A 21093-nucleotide genomic window follows, 5' to 3' on the forward strand; every position below is an offset into this window, starting at 1 on the left:
TGGGCTAGTCAAACCTCAGACGAGGATTGAAAACAACTCAGTGAATTTCATTTGGTGATCTTGTTCTGCACAAACTTCTAATTATCGTTTGTTCAGACTAGCCTTTACAGGGCTCAGAAAGTTTACTTACAGATTACACATTTCAATGACGAAAGTTATTTTTTATGTGGTGGTCTTTCTCCACCGTTCTATTGCGTTGGAATGTTTCCTGGAATGGAAGAACATGGTAGTGAAATGAATTGGCATGACAAAAACCGGCATCTTACAATCCCATCTTAGTCTCATAATCTAGCCACTTTAGATATTTTTTTATCCAAATAATTCCGCACCTTTCCAAGATCTGTGGAGATTGTTGAGACTTCAAGTTTTTTGTGAACAACTTGCCCATCCCAAACTTGGAAGGCGGGTTTTCCATTCCTGCCTTGCCCCTTTTCGCTTCCCCAACCTCCTATCTTTCACCCAATTTCGATTGTGTATCCATATAAATGTAAAGAGAACACGTATTCTTGTAAATTCTTTCCTACACTCTTCAAAAGCTAGTGATTATAGTCATTACAGTTGCAATCATACAGTCTCATTCTACAAAGTCACCGCGATCCCGAGAAATAACGTTCACACTCAAGCAACCTACAATCCTAGAAGGGCTTCATCTCTAGAATACAATTCCCAGACATGGACAGCGCTACATCTATCACATATCCAAATCATGGTAACAGCTCCATTTCCGGTCTTGTTTTCTGCGTAGCAGGGGCAGTGTTAGTATTCGTATTGATATTCATCTTCTGTGGATACGGGTGTCTCAAGAAGAGGAAACTAGAGGCTCAGATCAGTAGAGAAGAAAAAGCGCAAGCTAGAGCACGGCGACTGGAGCAATTTGCCATGATCAAGGTGCCGCCGAATGCTTATTTGGCAAAATCTTGATATAAATTCATGAGAAAGGAGGGAGGGGTTAGAGTTAGAATTATGGAGGTAAAGGAGTTTTATTACCTAGTTATTCATGGAAATTTAGAAAGTGATAGTTTTTTAACTCCTCGCTAATGAATTACCCACATTATACGAATTTACCGACTGCTCGAGTGAATATACGACATCAGGCTACGCAAGTATAAGTGTCATGCTATATCGACTTCCACTACGATCTCTCCACCTCTGAGATTCCAGTCTCATCCTTAAATCCTAACGATTTGGAAGAATTTACACCCGCACTAGCATCATTGTACCTGAATCATACCTCTCGAACGCAAATCGAGATCTGAAAGGCTTAAGTCGAGTTTATAAAGCTCTTCCCACCACTGCAATCACACTCTACGAATCATCGGATATGCAGTCTTATCATCCTGTCGAAATGTGGGGGGAAATGCTGGATTACTTCTACGCCACTGATCGCAAGCCCCGAATTCAGCTAGTCCATTGTGTTTTCGACAAAATTTTGTTGGTCATAGGTTCGTCGCCGCTTGCTGTGGGTTGCATTCTTGGTTTTGTTTTTTGGACAATTACGGCTATCGCTGCGTTTCCTCTTTTCCTAGCAGTCGCGGGTATGATGCGCGTCTCAGACGCTATTGCTCTTTCTTTGGAAAATGTCTATCACATAATCAAACGTTGGACTTCAAGAATCTGGCGCAGGATTTTGGGCAATCGCAAAGGTTTAACAACAGATCTACTACCTACAACCAATACTCCAGTCGTCAATCATATTCCAAAACAATCTCAAGTATCTAGTTTGGCCTCGAGTATCTCCACCGAAACTAAGAACGACGAAAGAAACTTCGCACTTCACAGTAATCCTGTGATAACAACGAATTACATCCCCTCTGGTCCAGTCCCGATATTTCCTTCTCCATGCGCTGAAATCAGAGGCCGATCTAGAGAGACAGATTCGCACGTTACGGTCTTTCCCCCTCCTCCGTATAGCTGAATTTTTACTCGTGCTTGAGTTTATCGATGGCTATGATTAGTATATGGATTTTCTGAGCTGGGTTCAGGAACAGGATACGTTTAACTCGCATTATATATTTCGCTGGACGATCTTGATAAATTCTGCGTTGATTTTTGAGATGGAAACGGAAGGGAAGGGAAAAAATTTGACAAACAGAGACTTGGAGTCTCATGGGCTTTATTGTGCAGGAACATAGTTTTCGATACTAGAAATTTCCACAATAAAGATTCTGCATCTGTTCTCATTCAAAGCTTCAAAACCCGTACAATTGATGATTGCTTGATTTAGATGATTCATCCATGAGTAATGTCTCTAATGTGAATCATAGTTTGTAACTGTAACCACTATCATTGAGTCACTTCACCCAAATGCATTTATTTGCTAGAGTCGTGTCATACACAATATCTTTTTGAATTTCCGAGTCCGTTCGAGATCTTAAGTAAGTAGATTGATGTTTTATGTCTAGACAAACTTGCAATTTAGATTACACCTTCCACATCTACGTTTTCTTTACGATCATTATCCAAAATTCGAATCATATTATCGCATACCAGGAAGTCTGTATCCAAAATACCACAACGTTTTCCGGCAACGTTTCAAAATCTCACTTCCACTTCCACCTCCACCTCCACCTCCACTCCCACTCCCACTCCCACTCCCACTCCCACTCCCACTCCCACTCCCACTCCCACTCCCACTCCCACTCCCACTCCCACTCCCACTCCCACTCCCACTCCCACTCTCACCAAACCACCAGTCTCCCACCTTGAAATTTCCACCCTCTTTCCATCATCAACAAACTCACCCCTTCCACCCCACCATCCCCCTCCCCACCATGGATCCCACCATCCCAATCATGGGCTACATTCTCCTCTCTATCTCCTCAAACTCAAGAAACCAATGCGTTAGAATCAAGTACCAGGATTCCTCTCCGGAGAGGCGGGATTGGGAGACGGGGGAAAGGATTGAGAGGGGTGTTGCCGCTTAGAAGAGGAGGAATGGGATATTGTGAGGTTGGTGGGAGAGAGTAAGGGGATGTTGTTGAGACGGCAGATGGAGGAGAGAGAATGAATGGTAATGATGGGGGGAATGGAATTGATGAAGTGGATGTGGTGGATGGAGAGGTGGAGATACTTGGGGCGCCACCACCTTATACTGGGCGGGGTGAAGTGTGAGGGATAGATTATGGGATGGGGGCTTGAGATGGGATTGGGTATGATATGTATTGATAATGGTATTGTAGACTTTGAGTGTGTATTTTAAGAAAACGCTGAGAGGAGATATGTTGGGATATGATGGAGTCAACGATGATCTAATCCATAAACGGCATTGATGAAAAATATACCATAGCTGTTCGGACAACCAAGATGGTATTTTAACTGGCACGAGAAACCTATTGAATACTATTCGCATAGCTCCTCTCAATTGCTGAAAAATATATCCATAAGAAAGTAATGAACCCCCTCCCTTCAAATTCCACATCTTTTCTTTTCAAACCCAGGTATCAACTCATGAAAATATCTTCCAAATCCCTTTCTTAAAGCCTCGTCCTGTTTATATCCCGACTCCGATATTCCTTGTAGAAAGACAATGATAATGATGTGCAAATGCGTGAATATATAAAACCCCTCCCATTCATAATCCATAAATATCCCGATTTTCTTTTCTCCTTTCTTTCTTTTCCAAATACTAACTTACAAGGTAATATGTGTTACATTGCCACAAAGTAACATCCAACACGGAGATCAAACAAGTCTGCGAGTAAAAGATCCTAGAATCTTCCCCAGACAACCCCCTTCTCACTTTCCCTCTTCTGTCCCGGAATCTTCATCGAATCTCTCACAATTTCCACTTTCTTACCCGGGGCCTGAGCTCCGTCTCTCAATGCTGGTATCGCCGCAACAGGCTGCGCCACCGGTGAAGGAGGCTCAATAACCACGCCCAAACCACTTCCTCTCTGCACCCAAGGCAATTTACTCGAATCCAAATATTTTTCAAACTCCCACGTTCCGCCGGTTCCAACCCCATCTGTCGGAGTATCCATCCCCATCGTCGTATTTGTAAAGTGTGATTCACGCCCACGGCTATTGTTAGTCGTCACAGTGTCATTTCCCGTCCCGGGATGACTATGACTGCCGCTTCGTTCCCGATATGCTTCTGCTTCTTTGTCCATTTGGTTCATGCGTTCCATGCCACTGTCTCGGTCCATGCCCATATTCATGATGCTTCCACTCCCACGGATTTCACGATCGTTATCCATCCACGGTTTTGGTTTCTCGGGATTAGATGTGATGAGAGCGGCCTCGCTTGCAAAACTGAGTGCGCTTAAAGCAGGACTACTTGCACGGCTATCCATATCCATTTCCTCTAGTTCTTCATCCATCTCATCCATTTCAGCCCAGCATAAAGCATCACTACCACCACTCAATTCATATATCTCCTGAGCCTTTTCTTTTCTCTTCTTCTTACGCTCTTTACGACGTGTAGATAGACTTGCGAGATGGAATGCAGGTTTTGGTTCGGTGGGGACCAAATTGAGGTTTTTGTTAAGGATACTATCCGCTGCATTGCTATGGCTGGGTTTACGGGAGATAGAAACACCGGAATTGTTATATTGAGGGTTCAGTGTGAGATTGGGGCTTCCAATTGCTTTACCAATGTTCAGAGACACCAATGAGCGATTAGATGGCGTTAAAAGGACAGAATTAGTGCCCTTGTCGAAGAAACTTAGCTCCGAAGGCGCATTAGAGACGTGTTTAGATTTTTTGTCCGCTTTGTCTTTGCTGGAGATGAAGGGAAGAGGTAAAGGAGAAGAGGGAGCGGATCGAAACGACTCTTTTTTCGAGAGGCTTCGAGAAGTTGATGCGAAGGTGGAAACGGTGTTTGACCGTCCAGGAGTTTGTTTGCGTTGATGTGCGCGGCGAAGAATGAAAATTGTTAGACAGAGGGTTAAAGCTAATGAAGCAAGAATTGCAAGTACAATGGCTGCTATGGTAGGAGTCGAAATCTTTGATTTTGGAGACGAAGGTAATGGTGCGGGATTATTAAGAGGGAAGATTGTAGTTGGATTTGAGGTGGGATAGAATGTGGTCCAATTGCGTTGATGAATGGAAAATTGGGAACGTTCGTAGTCGGCAATCAGATATGCCTCTTGAAGAAATGCTCGTCCAAGTGTGATTTGCGAATTATCGGCTGCTCGTTTGAGAGGGAAATAACGAGTACTGTTTTTTACAAGAGGATACTCGGCCCACCAATCAAAAGCAGCATATGGAAGTGTGATGTTTACCATGGCTTTGGACGTCGAATTTGTGAGAGTAAATACAACAGAGGCATTCCGGTTCACAAGTGTAGTGTGTTGAGCATCAGTCAGTAAATACAGTTCTGATTCTGAATCGTAGGTAATACCAATAGCTTCTTCGAACTTTTGGCATATACTTGTTGGTAGATATAGGTATGGGACTGATGAGTCGATAAAAGCTGGAAAAGAGGATGATGGCGATGATACGACTTGCGACGTCCCACCCGGTGATTTAATCGTGATAGCATTGACATCAATCGTCAAGTCATCGCCGGAAGTGGCAAAATCGACAGTAAGATTATTTGGTATAAAGAGAGATTCTTCATAGCCACCTAAAGTAAGATTGCCCAAGACTCCTCCACCATTGGCTCCCCCACCATTACGATAATAGGCACCTGCAGTATAGCCATATGATAATGATGGGATATGGCCTTGAGACTTAAGATTGGACATATAACTTGGGATAGGTTCAGTTTTGCTCGAGAAATTTGTAGGTGCCGGATTAAGACCAAAGAGACCCATCCAAAAGTCATGAGTGGCGATTGTTGCGAGCACTTGTGAGCCTAAGGAGGGAGATCCACTACCCGGGGATCCCAACACGATGGTATCGTTGCCATAGTCTCCATTGCCAGTAAGTCCTAGACTGGACTCAACTTCCAAAGCAAATTCACCTCCGAGATTAATGGAGTTTGGGACCCTAAAGTCTTGTTAGTGCCATGATTATACAAAGTATCTTATATGATCCACGTACCATGTGGTAGACGAGTTTGAATTAAAATTCAAACCTCTCGAGCTATAACATGTTCCTGGGTCTGATGAGGTACAACCATCTGGTGATACGACCCAAGGTTGATTACTTGCTGTTGAGATGAAGACCAAGATAGGTTGAGGAGGTGTTCCCACTGTAAGCCAGAAGCTTGACCAATTCCCGTCAATACCATTCCTAATGATATCGTTAACAAGTGACGTGCTAAGATAGACGCTTGAAGATCGACAAAAACTTACCAATTACCACTTGGAAGGACAGTGAGAGGAGTAACAGGGGTTGATGAAGTTTCTGAAGCCAAAGTCTGCTCAATAAAGCCGAGGGTAGGCAATAGGGCGAAGACCAGATACCTCCAAGAAGACATCGGCATTGGAAAATATCATTAAGGAGAGTTTCATAAGATTAATAATTGTTGAAAAGACAGAACATGCTGGCTATGATACAATAGCTGGTAAGGAGAGACAAGAAAGAGAAAAGAGAAAAGACGAAAACAGGTTCAAACGGCACGAACGAGGTGTAACTTGAACACAAATTTCCGACAAGATCTGCATCAAGACGGGAAAGTCTAAAGAAAAGTACTGTACATAGGAAAGGTCGAGAACCTGGAGGATTCGAAAAACGTGCTGTGCATACCGGGCACCTATATGATACTACCATACTATCATTTCGTGTGTCAGATAATTTCAACTGCCAGGATCTGCGGATGGATAGGAGGAGGAAAAAACAGCTTCTATCAAATTTGCCTAGAGCTTAGAATGGTGCTACACACAGAGAGGGGCGAGATTGGACAGTTAGCATAATTCATGAGAAGGATTCATCTTTGGCTTTGTCATGAACTATATGTGGTATATGACTAACCAATCTTCAATCACCATTTCGTAGAAGCGGGAGGTTTATAAGACCATAGGTCCACCAGTCTGTATAACCTTGGGGCCGAAATCTATCCTCGCTTGGTAGATGGATGACGAAAACAGAAGGTACCGCACTAGTCTTTATGAAGCTTTTGTGTGGCTCTGTGTAGCTATGACAAGGGAGCTTGAAGGTAATTCCGAGGTCCCCATACTGTACTCTATTATAATAAGTCTATCAGGAACCCCGAGAATTGTAGCAAAATGATTTCAGTTGAGTATTTGAAACACAACCCCGTGGTAAAACGAGGCTCTCTTTCATTACACGACCACCGAGTTGATTGATTTTTGATCCATTAAATCTGGATTCAAAATCCTCAGTAAAGCTCTCAAGTTTTCAAAGGCAAAGTGATGCGACAATGTGCTGCAATTCAGAGTAGCATCTCCCACCCTGACCTTCCGCTTCTTTTTTTTGTCAAAAGAAATCAAGGGGTTGATTCTTCAAATCCGCGACGATGTAACGATATCTTCGTGTCATTTGATTTCCACATAAAACCAAGGACCCTTGTTTCCAAAGGATCGGATTAATCGAGGTTGGATCCTTACGAAAACGTGGAATAGGGATGATGATGAGTGAGAATGTCAGACGGTTAGTTTTTTTTGGTGGTAATTGAGATTTGAAAAAGATGGTATAGTTTGTTAAAATGTGGATTGTTACTTTGGAATGGAAAGGAGCTGTCGGATTCGGAGACGCGGTGGAAGCCGGTCGATTTGTCTCTTATAATATTTCATGATTTTTTGAGTGATCATGGTTGCGAATTTTACAATATTATGATAGACAGTAACGAGAGCTCTGGAATGATATATATGCGTAACCTTACATTATTAAGGTGTTCATATCGTGTTGTGAAGTCTCAAGAAATACTTAGAAGGTATAGAGGGCTCGGGTAGATTGAGTAGATTACTACTTCGTAGATAGGTAGGAGTAGGCATGAAGAAAGCCTAGACTTAGGTAATCATTAGGTAATCATACGCTAAATACTTTTAGTGGCTAAGCAATTCTCATACACGGCAGTACACTACGGAGTACATTACGAGACTACCTCGAGACTACCCACCACCACCATCATCATCATCGCCATCGTAAAGAGCCCCCAAAGAGACCATCCTCTAATGCATTCGAGTCTCCTGTGCAACTACTCGTTCATACACACACGAAACAGGCAGCCGTATTCGATTTTTGATTCTATAAGCCATTTTTTATTGTAGCCTCCAGTGATTCCCAGTTTTCTCACATATGTTTGGGCATTGTGATACGAGGAGGTACACCAGTACAGCAGATATTGTGCTGAGAAAAAAACACTTCCTCACGTCACTTCCAGCAGCGTTTAGACATCTGGAAATGATGAGTGTGTTATACATTTCCAGATTTGCCACCTGAGCCTTACACTACTGATCCTCCCACTGTACTGCTAATCGGATAAATTACATTATCGCACGAGGGTACCTGTTTAAGTGTATCTACCAGATCTCTAGGAAATCCGTCTTACTCCAAGGTTTCTGGTGATATGGAGCGATGTTACCTCAGAATATCTCCGCCTCCAAAAATATCCTGAGAAAGAGAGCGAGAGAGAAGGAGAAAGAAGAATGCGCAGCCAACATACTGCATTGCACCCACACTCACACCTACACTCACACTCACACTCACACTCACAGTGCACCCACACCTAACTAATTCTCCAGGTTGATCGAAAACGGCTTCTATCGTTATCTGTAGGTGCCTCGGGTGCTTCGTTGTTTTCCCTTACGCAGTGTACCTATTTCTGCAGGGGGCCACATCTATTATATTGAAGTGTCCACTAGGATTACTGTATTTTAATTCAACCGAGTCTTATTCATCCCATCACAAACTGGCACAGCCGCTTTCGTGACCTTCCTTGATCTTTCTTGATCCTTCAACCTGCCGCTCCTCCCACTCATTTGTTTACGAATGATGGAGGCTCTATATTTGGCCCATGCATGTTGCTTACGGTGGATTTAAGCTGCCGAATGGAGTAAGTCACTCTATTTACGATGCAAGTCCATTAGTGTCAGGTACAGCATCGAACTCTTGCATCAGCAAATAATTTAATGAAGATCTCGTTGATCAGCCTTCCATTCCATCGCGAAGGGGAAAACCACCCCTGTAATTTTTAGGATGGGGATCTAACTTGCTACTTTCTCAACTACCAAGTGACTTAACTTACAAACCCAACTGTTTAATATATTTCCAAATTTCATCATGAGATTGTTCCGTGATGCAGGCTCGTGGGTGAGCAATATCCTACCTAGGTACTCAGCCCCAGGGTTTCATTTCTTTCAAGAAGAATATAGGAACCTCCTCCTCTTACAATTCTGTTCTTTTCCTCCTTCTCTCGTCGTTTGTCTCTTTTAATTCTATGTCCTCATAAGACTTTATCAACGGGTTGATGCCCGGCGTATTGTCCCGTTTTCACCATGAAAGTTTTTCCAGTTCTTCTTCTAGGCACCCTGTCTCTTCTAGATCCAGTAACCGCTTCTTCTAAACTAGACCAAGGTAAGACTAGTCAATATTGGTTTGTGGGATTGGTTCATCTTGTGGCGTTAAGTGTTACATCTGCTGATACGTTCTTTTCTCCTAGATGATGTAGTTCGAAGGTATACTAATGGAACCTCATCGTCGCATACAACTTCTTCTACCATATTATCAAAAGGGTCTCCGACCGCCACACTCATTTCATCTAGTATATTGTCTATCTCTTGTACGGCAACAGTTACCTCAACAAGCGGCCAGCCCTTACTAGCTGCAAGAGAAGCTTGTCCTACCACTGTCACTATCGTTCATACACCCACATCGATTCCATCTACTAATAAAGCTGTCCTTGAGGAATCTGCTTCTGAAAAGGCTACCATTAAAACCTCGGCCGAGTCATCCGTATTGAAAGAATCGGTACACACTATAACCTCCAATACAGATCTTAAGTCGAGTCCTACTAGTTCCCACCCAGCCTCCTTATCATTGCAGTCTTCGAAAACTTCCGTTGAAGTTTCCGATAAATCTTCAAATACTGCTATCGCTTCTAGTCCTATCACCTCAAAGTCAACTGAGCCAATAAGTTTAGTGACATCAGAAACACTTGGTAATCCAACCCAGTCCTCAAGTATCTCTACCACACCCACTGCGTTGCATTCAAGTGTTGTGGGTGAATCTTCATTATCAAAGATATCTGAGTTATCTTCGAAACCACTTTCTTCGACGACTTTATCTAGTGGCACGATAACAACACAAGCCTTCACACTGACAGTACCGTCAGCTGAATCGACAAAATTCCTTGCATCTTCAGAAACTATCAGCTCATCCGTCTCGTCAACGCATACTGATATATCAAAGTCTGAGCCTTCAATTATTTCTAGTACTTCCAAGTCTACCGATTCCTTATCCTCAAATCTGATTTCTACTACCAAGAGCGAGTCTATCGCATCCAGGACTTCTAATTCTGCTTCATCTACGACTGTGTTCTCGATATCCTCTTCTAGAACAATAGTCTCCCAGCCAACTGTTCCAGCTTCTACTGTTCCAAATTCAAAATCTAGCTCTGATGCTAATTTGGTATCTTCAGGTGGATCATCAGGGACATTGACGTCAAAAACATCCGAATCTTCTCTTCCTTTGACACATGAGTCCAAGTCTGACGCTAGCTTGACCCAACCTTCAAAAACTTCTACCTCTAGCTCTCTTTCGAGAGCTTCTGAGACTTCTGACCAATCGACACGTGAGTCAAAATCGGAGATTGGATCGGAGCCTTCAAAGGTATCGTCAAACATCTTGACGTCCAAGACACCTGGGCCTCCCTCTGGTCAAACAACACCCGAAATCAAATCGGAATTCAGTTTAACATCTTCTGCGCAAGTACCTACTACGACTGTAGTCTCGACCTCTGAAACATCTGGATCATCCATTCAGACAATACGTGAGAGCAAATCGGAGTCAAGCCTATTCCTCTCCGTAAATTCATCAGTTTTCTCAACTTCTACAAGTTCAAAAACGTCTCCTGCTCGAATAACGCAAGAAAGCAAATCAGAAATAAGCAGATCGGCCTCGTCAGCTTCATCAGTTCTAGGCCTCTCAACCTCGAAAGCGTCTGGGGTACAGACTCAAACTCAAAATCAATCGACTGAAGAATTGAAATCCACTACTGTAGCTCGACAAACCGTAGTGTCTTCAAAGACTAAAACTCAGACTTCTCCTACTCAAACCACTCAAGAGTCATCTTCGGGAAAGCAGTCGAGTACTCACAGCCCAATTCCCGACGCTACGACATCTCACAGCTCGAGTGTACAATCACTCTCTTCGTCTACAATTAAACAGTCACAGACTACATCTCATAGCTCGAGTGTACAAGGACAAAATTCTTCTGTAATCAAGCAATCAGATACTACATCTCATAGCTCGGGTTCACAAGGACAAAGTAGTACATCAGAAACAAAAATTACGAGCAAAACTACCGAGACTTTTATTACAGAAAAACCGGGAACTACTTCTCAAAGTACAAAGCTTGCAAGTACCAGCGAGAAATTGAGCACCTCTACACGAGTACTTGAAACTGCTACAACAAGTGTCAAATCATCAGTCAGTGAAACTCCAAAGCATAGCAGTTCAGTAGAGGGAGTATTTACATCGATTAAGACCTCGGAAGTTCATTCAAGTAGCACTGCCTCCTCCAATCGCTCAGAAAAGACTGAGACTACAAAAACAACTGAAGGAGCTTCTCATATATCCTCTTCATTACCCAGTAAGACTGCCGGTGATACTTCTTCTACTACAAGTGAAAACCCCAAGGCCTCGAACTCGTCTCTCGCGTCTATCAAATCGTTATCTGATAAGCAATCGACGACTTCTGATACAACAAAGCTTTCAACTTCAGACATTACTTCGAAGACAGGGACGGCAAAAGAAGTAACAGAACCTACTACATTGCCTACAAGTAAGGTTCAGACTTCAAGCCAAAATACTAAATCAGAATCATCGAAGTCACATTCCTCAAAGACATCTGCGTCGACACAAGGAGAATCAAGCACGAAAACCACATCCACTCAAACTTCTGTCTCTAAGCCATCATCAACAGAAATGAATACGAGTGTTATTTCAGGTTGTACGGCAACCCTCTCGGTTGCCGGTCAAGTCTTACAAGTATGCCCACATACTATCACCCTTGATTCATTCTTTTCCACTTCGAAAACACCAGGTTCTGTTTCACCTACTAGTATCATAGTCTCGACGAGTGTTTCTGCTACTTCAAAATTGGCTGAAACCACTAGTAAGATATCTGATAGTACTTCTGCCACTTCCAACCCAGCTACTTCCAACCCAATTACTTCCAGTCCAATTACTTCCAGTCCAATTACTTCCAGTCCAATTACTTCCAGTCCAATTACTTCCAGTCCAATTACTTCCAGTCCAATTACTTCCAGTCCAATTACTTCCAGTCCAATTACTTCCAATCCAGTCAGCAAATCGCCAGATGCGCCTACCTCTGTTTCTCAAACCAGTGTACAAACAACCAACCCGATTAGCAAGTCTCCAGATACATCTCCATCGGTTCCTGCAGCCAGTAACCCAACAAACCCTGTGTCTGTCTCAGAGACTAAGCCGGCTGATACTACAAGCAATATACCACCATCAGGTTCTACAGTTCCTGGATTCATTGCAGTTCCTATCACTTCTAATCCAGCTACGAGCAAATCACCTGACGCCCCTACTTCAAATCCGGCAACCACTAGATTGCCCGGTCCTCTTACCTCGATCTCAGCAAGTAGTACACCGGTCGTACCAGCTGCGACGAATTCATCTGACTCTCCTACTACTAATGTAGGAACCACCAAGTTACCTGATGCAGCCACTTCAAATCCAACAACCACAAAGTTACCCGATTCGCTAGTTTCACCTACGAGTAGTCCTGTGACTTCAAACACTAGTAATGGCGGAGGAGATGCTTCAAATATTGCCCCAATAACATCGCCGACTACTAAAGCTCAGACTGAAACTGTCAAAGCTATCTCAACTCCACAAGCAACTTCAAATCCCGTGTCTGTACCCGAAACGAAATCAACTGATACTGCGACCAATGTTGCACCAACAGGATCAACAGTCTCTCCATCAATTGCATCACCGCTTGTATCTAATTCGGTTGGAACAACGAGCAGTGTACCGCTACCAGTTACAACAAGCAATGTATCACCACCGGTAACAACAAATCCAGTATCTATTCCGGGAACTAAACCAGCTGATAATACTACAAACACATCATCCCCACTAGTATCTACAGTTCCTGGATCGACGGCAACTCCATCTGTTTCTACAAACCCTGTATCTGTTCCTGGAACAAAGCCAGCAGATACAGCTCCAATAAGCAATCCAACTAATACTGCAACTGGAAGTCTTGCATCTCCACCTTCATCTACTGGAACTACTGGAACTACTACTCCTGCTATTGGAATCCCAGTTGGACTACCTAGTGACAAAAGTACAGCCCTCTCAACCACTGGAACGAGTGATGTCGTCGGCACCCAGCCCGTAGCTAGCAATCCTGGAATTCAAACGGGCGGGACAGGAAAATTACCTTTGGTATCCGACACCGCTTCCATTATTTCCAGCATCCAAGTATCACCCACCAGCGTAAAGACCAATCCCGATGTGACCACTGTAATTTCCAGCCCGACTATAACTCCAACAACTATCAAGCCTTCACCGGGCCAAACCACTATCGCTCCCGTTGTATTCAATTCTCTAACTCTCAGTCAAGGAAGCTCTAACTTCGTAGTCGGGTCACAAACCATAAAACCCGGTTCCGAAGCCACGGTAAGTGGTGAACGTATCTCCATCGCTCCATCCGGCTCTGCAGTCATCATCAATGGCGTAACTACAAGCACTACGCCCACGCCCACTCCATCCAATGGTGCCAAGGCCGTTCTGTCAACCACCACTGAACCGCTCCCTGGTGTCGTTGTCGTCGGAACATCTAGTGTAACAGCCGATTTCACGAAATCCAATTTCGTCATTGGAAGCGCCACTTTGACTCCCGGAGGTGCGATTACGCAGGGAAGTACTATTATTACTCTTCCCCCTAGTAGTACTACCTCTCTTCCTTCAAACGTCGTGGTAATTGGATCTTCGACCTTTACTAAAAATTCCGCCTCTGGAGTTGTAATCGGTAGTCAAACCTTGAAACCTGGCTCAATTATTACAGTCGATGGATCTACTGTTTCTTTATCACCTACTGGAAATGCGGTGGTGGTCAATGCAAATAGTGGATTTGTAACAAGTACTGCTTCTTTGCAAAGTGTAGTTCCGTTGAACAGCTTGGTCATTGGGGGACAAACGCTTACGGCTGGAGGAACAGTGACGGAGGGTGGAGATATATTAAGTTTGGCTGCGGGAGGAACAGGGATTGTGGTCGTAGGGACTATGACTGTGGGTGCTGGAGGAGCAGCAGAGACGGCGAAGAAGAAGAGTGCGGGTGTGAGGATGAGTCTTGGTGGATGGGGATTACTGTATTTACAGGTTTCTTTTGTACTTTTGGGGTTGTTGATGTGAGTGGGCTTGTAAAGTGCCGGTTATTTAAAATATTTCATCTTACGACGGTTGGAGGTTTGGGGAAAGGAAAAGAGGTGTTCATTTTTTATATTTCTATGTTACAGAGGAGGGTTTGTAGCTACAAAACAGGATAATGAGATCATACTATAGCGTTCAGCGAGTGAGCGAAAAGTTTTGGATTGTCTGGAGTGGAGGGTGTCGTTTTTCTTTTCTTTACTTTCGTTATTTTCTTTTGTTTTTTTGTATTATTACTATCATATACCTAGGTATCAAAGTCTTTGTATCTACGATCGATATCTGTTTATGGAAATGAGGAATTGGGGGGTGATGGATGGGATGTTGTGGATTGCATTGTAGGAGAGACACGATTGGATATGGATTTGATCGTAGTGTAGCCATGTAGCGGTAAATATATTCGTATATAATAATGATATAATGACACAATATTCATTATGTATATACCTACTGAAAGATATGGACTTCGCCGAGAAGTGAGGATGTTAATGAAAAGTCCGTATAATACTAACGCTTGCGGAATGAACGAAAGCGATAGCGAATTATGATTCATACTTGAAACTTTTACATACATAATCTATGTATATTTCTTTTTACAGTCCCTTTGCTCCTATGACTAATTAATGTATCATTTTGAATCAACATGAGTAGGATATTCATATTTAGTATAATTACATTTGTCTCTGCTCAGCTATGTATGGGTACTGGACTTATCATCTAACGTTGTATCGATGGATTTTCACGAAGGATTGTAATCCTTTCCAATATTCTATCTATGTGTCGTTTATTCCTTCACACTCTAAATCTTACTCTGCAAATAGAATCCACGGAATGAGACGAGATGAAACCGAGCCCAAGTCGTAAGAAGTAAAGTTCGCAATAGGAGTAAATGAATCTATTCCTTCTTTGCTCTCTTACTTGCGAGGCCCTCGGTCATACATTGAGCCACATCTTCGACAGTTTTTCCTCTTTTCCTCTTTTCTGTTTTTTCCTCTCCGAGAACTGTTTCATCTGCTACAGTTCGGTAAACATCGGCAATTTCTCCAAAGACACCTTTTCCATCGGTGGACTCTCCGCCTGAGAATCCTGTTTCCCCGTGACATATTCCGATTTCCTCCATTTCTCTTACCCACCTATAGGCTTTTGGGGGCATCCCTGTGATTCCTCCATTTACCGATTTCCATAAACCAGGTACTCTCTCGCTCATCTCTTTCTCCAATTCTCCTAAGACGCCCAACCTTTGAGCGGATGTGAACGCTTGAATGCATAGGGCTGTGAATCCTTTCGTCGTACTAGCGAAACAACATTTAAGACCTGATGCCTTGCCAATTTCCTCGCCGAGATAATTGGTATTCAAAAGATCTGCTAAATGTGCACCAGATACAGGAGCTTTGGAAAGTTCATGAGGTCCGGAGATGGGGATCGAAGGACGGCTCCAAGCATGTTCTAGGTCTGGATCTATAGATGCCGTGGTATTAGGAGTAGTGGTGTCGTTCTTGAGTTTAGGTGCACCGCCAATGATTCCGCCATCGATGAATTTGATAGATGGTGATGCGGTACTAATATGAGAAGCGACTGAGCGAGCGGTAGCAGGAGCTATGGCGTTTAGATCGAGATAATAGAGGGGAGAAAATTTTGGTGGAGAGAGCGAATTAAAGGCGGTAGTAATCCGAGTTGCTAGTGATAATGCATCACGGGGTGGAACAATCGAGAGAATGTAGTCCGACTGTGAAATCAGGGATGCATCTGTAGGTAGAAGTTCGATTTTGGATTTTTGAGCGCGATCATGGGTATCTTGGCTGAGTGGAAAGAAGGTGAGTTCAATGTAGAATAACGATACAGTAACGAAGATTTTCATGAGTATATATTTGCAATCATCAACTTTGATGATTGGAGAGGCACATTAGCTTCTCATCTTACGACTTTTAAAACGGATGATAGAATGGCTCATCCATCACGAATATCCTCCCAATTTCATTCCAAACTTGACAGTTCACAGTACTTGAGATGTTCATGTCTCAAGCCGAAATGGTCTATTCTTTCGAAATCAGAGCCAGTTTGATGATGAGTTCTCCATGGGAACTACACTCACTTTAAACAGTTACTGGACAAAATAGGTCATAGAAAATAACACAACCAACCTTCGACCCTCAATATTCGTCACAACTCGATAATTATGAGCAATGAGCAACTTTGCAACACCCATACCCATTTCTCCCATTGAGATGATACCGACAGTAGCAAGCGGTGACATTTCGAAAGGCTTTAATTCAAGAAGAAGAGGGACTGGATCTGCGAAGTTTGTTATCTAGATTGTATTAATTGCAGGTTTGCGATTTCGGAGAAGGAAAGAACGGCAGTTAGTTTATCTCATCCTCAGACCACACAGTGATTACATTAATTTTTTGGCCTTGATTTTGAGGTATAGGCCTCCCGAAGGTTTATCACTATAGAGTTTGAAACAATTTGATTCTAGCTTTAATAGGAAAACCAATAATTTGTTATTTTTTGACTTTTTAATTAAAGATTATAAATTATTTAATAATTATATTATTTTGATATAGTTTTAATATATACAAATAGATTTTCTTATTATTTTGATATATTTTTTATTATAATAACTTTATTCAATTATATATATATATATATCAAAAATATATATTTTTGAAAATTAATATTTTATTAAATTAAATATCTATTCTCTTCAAAATTTATTAATATTATTATTTCTAATAATAATATATATATTTTGAAAGTCCTCTAATTATCACGGATCGCACCCAATCGCAATTGCGATTGCTCACATACGCACTTGCGCACATATCTAATCATGTATATATAGTTAATATATAAAAACATTTTATAAGTACTTTACTCTTGATTCTATAATTATAGATTCTAAAAATAAATTATATTTTGCTTTTATAGTTTTTTTAAGATAAAATGTTATATTATTTATAATTCTCTATATAATTATATAGTTATCTGGTAGTTATTTAAATAATATCTTATAATTATAATATTTTTTTAAATAAATTATATATCAATATTATTTATAGGAAAAAAATCTATTTTAATTAAAACTTAATAAAAATATTTCTTCAAATATATAAAATCATAAATATTATTATTATATTTTTTATATTATTTAGCTCAAATTATAACTTATTTATCTCAAAAGACTTATATTATTCATCTATTGGTTAAGTTTTTATATCCGATAATAATCAATCTCAAAAGAATAATAATGATATTCCTTATAATTTTAATATAAATATAGGTAAATATAGAAAAAATAAAAAATACAAAATTGATTTTTCGATTAAAATATTAACTCTTAAAAATAGCAATTTAGAATTAATTTTTTAAGATTATAAAGAGTAAATATCAATAATAAAAGTATTACAAAACAAAATTATAAGGTTTTAATTAGTATTATTATAATATAATTCTAGTATCATTTATTTGTTTTATTTGTTTATATAGTAATAATAATATTATATAGATTTCTTTAAAAATTATAAAATTTGAATTTCTAATATTCCTATTACCTTTATTAAAAAGATATCTTTTATTCCTAGAAAAAAGAAAAATAAGAAAAAGATTTATTTATAAAGTTAGTTTTCGTAATAATCTCTTTTTTCTTTTGAAAATAATTCTTATTTGTTAATAATTATATTCAATTATAATTCGCTACCTTATTAAATATCTTACTTTTATTTTAATATTATTTTTATAAAAAGATTATATATTCTAAAGCTCATTAATCTTTTATTCAAATTTAAAGATAATATAGAATCAAAAACAAGTTTATAACAATTATTAATTACAAAGCGATTAAAACTATATATAATATTGTTTATTACAAAATCATAATATTAATTTTATATAATAAATTAAACAAAAAGGAAAATTCAAAAATATTTGTATTCCTTATATATCCAAGTTCTTTATTTAATAGGATTCTAATTAATTAATAAACTTATAATAATATATAAAAACTCTATAGAGATTGACTATATACAAACTAAATATGAATATTAGATTATATCTAATAATACTCAAAAAAGCAATTTTGTAATATAATATTGAAAATTTCGATTATTTATTATTCAAATGGAGATTATAGATAATAAAACTTTCTTTTGTAATTTGGAAAGAAAGATATTTGATTTTTTTTGATAAATAATCAATTTATATATTAAGAATTATAATATTATTAAAAAACTAGCTAATAAATTTATAGAAATTAACAAACTCGAGATTACTATTTGAAAATATAATTACTATTAACTAAATAAGGAAATATTAATTAAAAAAATTAATATTATTATCTTTATATAAAATATATTCAGAAGTATAATTTGAATATATATTAATATAATTCTATTTATTCAGATTTATTCCTAATTTATTCTTTATATTTCTATTAATTATATAAAAATCTTTAAACCAAATAATATTTCAGTTTTAGGAAATAGCTTTATTTGTAATTCCATATTTCTTATTATAAAAACTAATTGTAATACTATTCCCTATATAAACAATTTTAATATTATAATAGAAATCCAGAAAATTAAAGAAATTAAAGATTTTTATAATATTAAAAAAAATATTAAAAAGAATCTAAATTTAGAAATCTAAATGAAAACTATCGATTTCATTATAAACACAGAAAACTAATATTTAAATCAAAGTATTTAGATTGAAATTCCTATCTAAATATAATTCGGAATATAAGATTTCTCAATTTAATAAAACTAATAAAAAATAATTTTATAATTTTATTTTGTATATTCTTGAAAAACAAATATTTTTATAATATTTAATTTCTTATAGATTTTAAAATGAATGATTATATTTTTATTAATAAAATATTTCTTTTATTATTATTTCCTATATTTAAATCTTGTATTTTATTATTTAATACTATTATTGAAGTCAAAAGCTATAATAATACAAAAGATAAAACTATTATTTATTATATATTTCTTAATTTTATAATCAATATTTGATAATAATTATATATATTATTTTTTATTATTAATTTAAATTTATATAATATAATCCTAGATTATATATAGATGATAGAGGTTTAAATTAAGCTAAATTACTTTAATTAATATCTCAATTAGTTTATAGAATATTCTTTTATTATTTCTTTATTAAAAAATATATTTTTAATTAGGAATAGTTTATAAGCTTTTAGAATTAGTTATTTGAAATAATAAAATACTAATAATTAAAATACCTAATTAAATAAAATATATTATAAACTAAATAATAATTGATAAAATATAATAATGATTTTATTAAATATATTTATTATTTTTTTTAAAAATATTAAAAAGATATTTTTGATATCTATCAAAATTCAAATTCTAGTAAATCTGGGGAAGAAATCTGTTTTCTCTAAAATCCTTATTTAAGCTATATACAAATCTTTATTTTTTTATATTTTCAATATATTCAATATCTATATATTCAAATTAATATAATTCTAATTTACTTATAAAAAGAATAAAAATTATAAGATTTTTATAATAATATATAAAAAGATTGATTATATTATATTATTCTAATATTCTAATCAAAAAATTGAATATTGTCTTTCTATTATAATTACTATTTTAAAAAGTTTTAAATCAGAAATTATAACCACCTTCAATTATATTATTATAAATATTAAAATAAAATCTCTAATTTCTATAAACTATTAATTATATTATTAAGTATTCTTTAAATGTAAGTTTGATATTCTACTTCTCTTCCAATTATATAATTACAAAATTATATTAGAAAAAAAGATAAAAAAGCTTTCAAATATAGTTTTTTATATAAAATATTATTTAAATAATTAAAAGTTATTAAAGAATATATTACCAAAAATCTGATTAAAGGATTTATAGAATTTAATTAAATTCTATTTATAGCTTTGATTCTTTTTATAAAAAGCTAAATAAAAGCTTATAGTTCTATATAGATTTTCAATTATTTAATTCTTTAATATATAAAAATAGATATTCTTTATCTCTTATTAATAAAATACTTATATAATTTATTAATACAAAGATGTATATTAATTGAATATTCAATAAATATTTTATTATATTTATATAAATTCTATTTTCAAAAAATATATTATTTTCTATATTCAATATAATTTTTATAAATATAAAGTTTTATTTTTGAATTAATAAATAATTCTAAAATTTATTAATAATATATAAACAATATTCTATTTAATTATTTAAATAACTTTTATATTATTTATCTAAATAATATTCTTATATATTCTAAAAATAAAAATAAATATAAAGAATATATCAAATATATTCTTAAATAACTTGAATTCATTAATCTCTAAATAGATTTCAAAAAATACAAATTCAATATTAAATATATTAAATATTTAGATTTTATTATTTTTATAAAAAATGTATAAATCAATCCAGAGAAAATTAAAGTAATTATTATTTAAACTTATTCTATTATTATAAAAGATATCTAATTGTTCTTAGATTTTTATAACTTCTATTATTGATTTATTAAGGATTATAGTATAATAGCAAAATCTTTTTATAAATTTATAAAAACAAATATTAAATTCTATTTTAA

The 21093-nt window shown here is 37.2% G+C and overlaps 4 protein-coding genes across 4 annotated transcripts; 2 read left to right on the top strand and 2 right to left on the bottom strand.

The window, feature by feature from the left end:
• Nucleotides 1-1345: 1345 nt before the first annotated feature.
• Nucleotides 1346-1915, top strand: EAE97_010281 (uncharacterized protein; the record flags this gene model as incomplete). Its single annotated transcript, XM_038880796.1, has 1 exon — nucleotides 1346-1915. The coding sequence occupies one exon, from the start codon at nucleotides 1346-1348 to the stop codon at nucleotides 1913-1915; it is 570 nt and encodes a 189-aa protein (XP_038728506.1).
• Nucleotides 1916-3707: 1792 nt separating this feature from the next.
• On the bottom strand, nucleotides 3708-6370 carry EAE97_010282 (uncharacterized protein; the record flags this gene model as incomplete). The annotated part of the gene is made up of 3 exons (XM_038880797.1): nucleotides 3708-5931; nucleotides 5986-6177; nucleotides 6240-6370. 3 exons carry the CDS (start codon nucleotides 6368-6370, stop codon nucleotides 3708-3710), a joined length of 2547 nt encoding a protein of 848 aa, XP_038728507.1.
• Nucleotides 6371-9344: 2974 nt separating this feature from the next.
• Nucleotides 9345-14460, top strand: EAE97_010283 (uncharacterized protein; the record flags this gene model as incomplete). Its single annotated transcript, XM_038880798.1, has 2 exons — nucleotides 9345-9423; nucleotides 9509-14460. The coding sequence occupies 2 exons, from the start codon at nucleotides 9345-9347 to the stop codon at nucleotides 14458-14460; spliced, it is 5031 nt and encodes a 1676-aa protein (XP_038728508.1).
• Nucleotides 14461-15370: 910 nt separating this feature from the next.
• EAE97_010284 (uncharacterized protein) lies at nucleotides 15371-16729 on the bottom strand (the record flags this gene model as incomplete). Its single annotated transcript, XM_038880799.1, has 2 exons — nucleotides 15371-16274; nucleotides 16617-16729. The coding sequence occupies 2 exons, from the start codon at nucleotides 16727-16729 to the stop codon at nucleotides 15371-15373; spliced, it is 1017 nt and encodes a 338-aa protein (XP_038728509.1).
• Between the last annotated feature and the right edge of the window lie 4364 nt (nucleotides 16730-21093).

Source organism: Botrytis byssoidea (genome assembly GCF_014898295.1).
Source record: "Botrytis byssoidea strain MUCL 94 chromosome Unknown BBYS_026, whole genome shotgun sequence".
NCBI classification, from domain to species: Eukaryota; Fungi; Ascomycota; class Leotiomycetes; order Helotiales; family Sclerotiniaceae; genus Botrytis; species Botrytis byssoidea.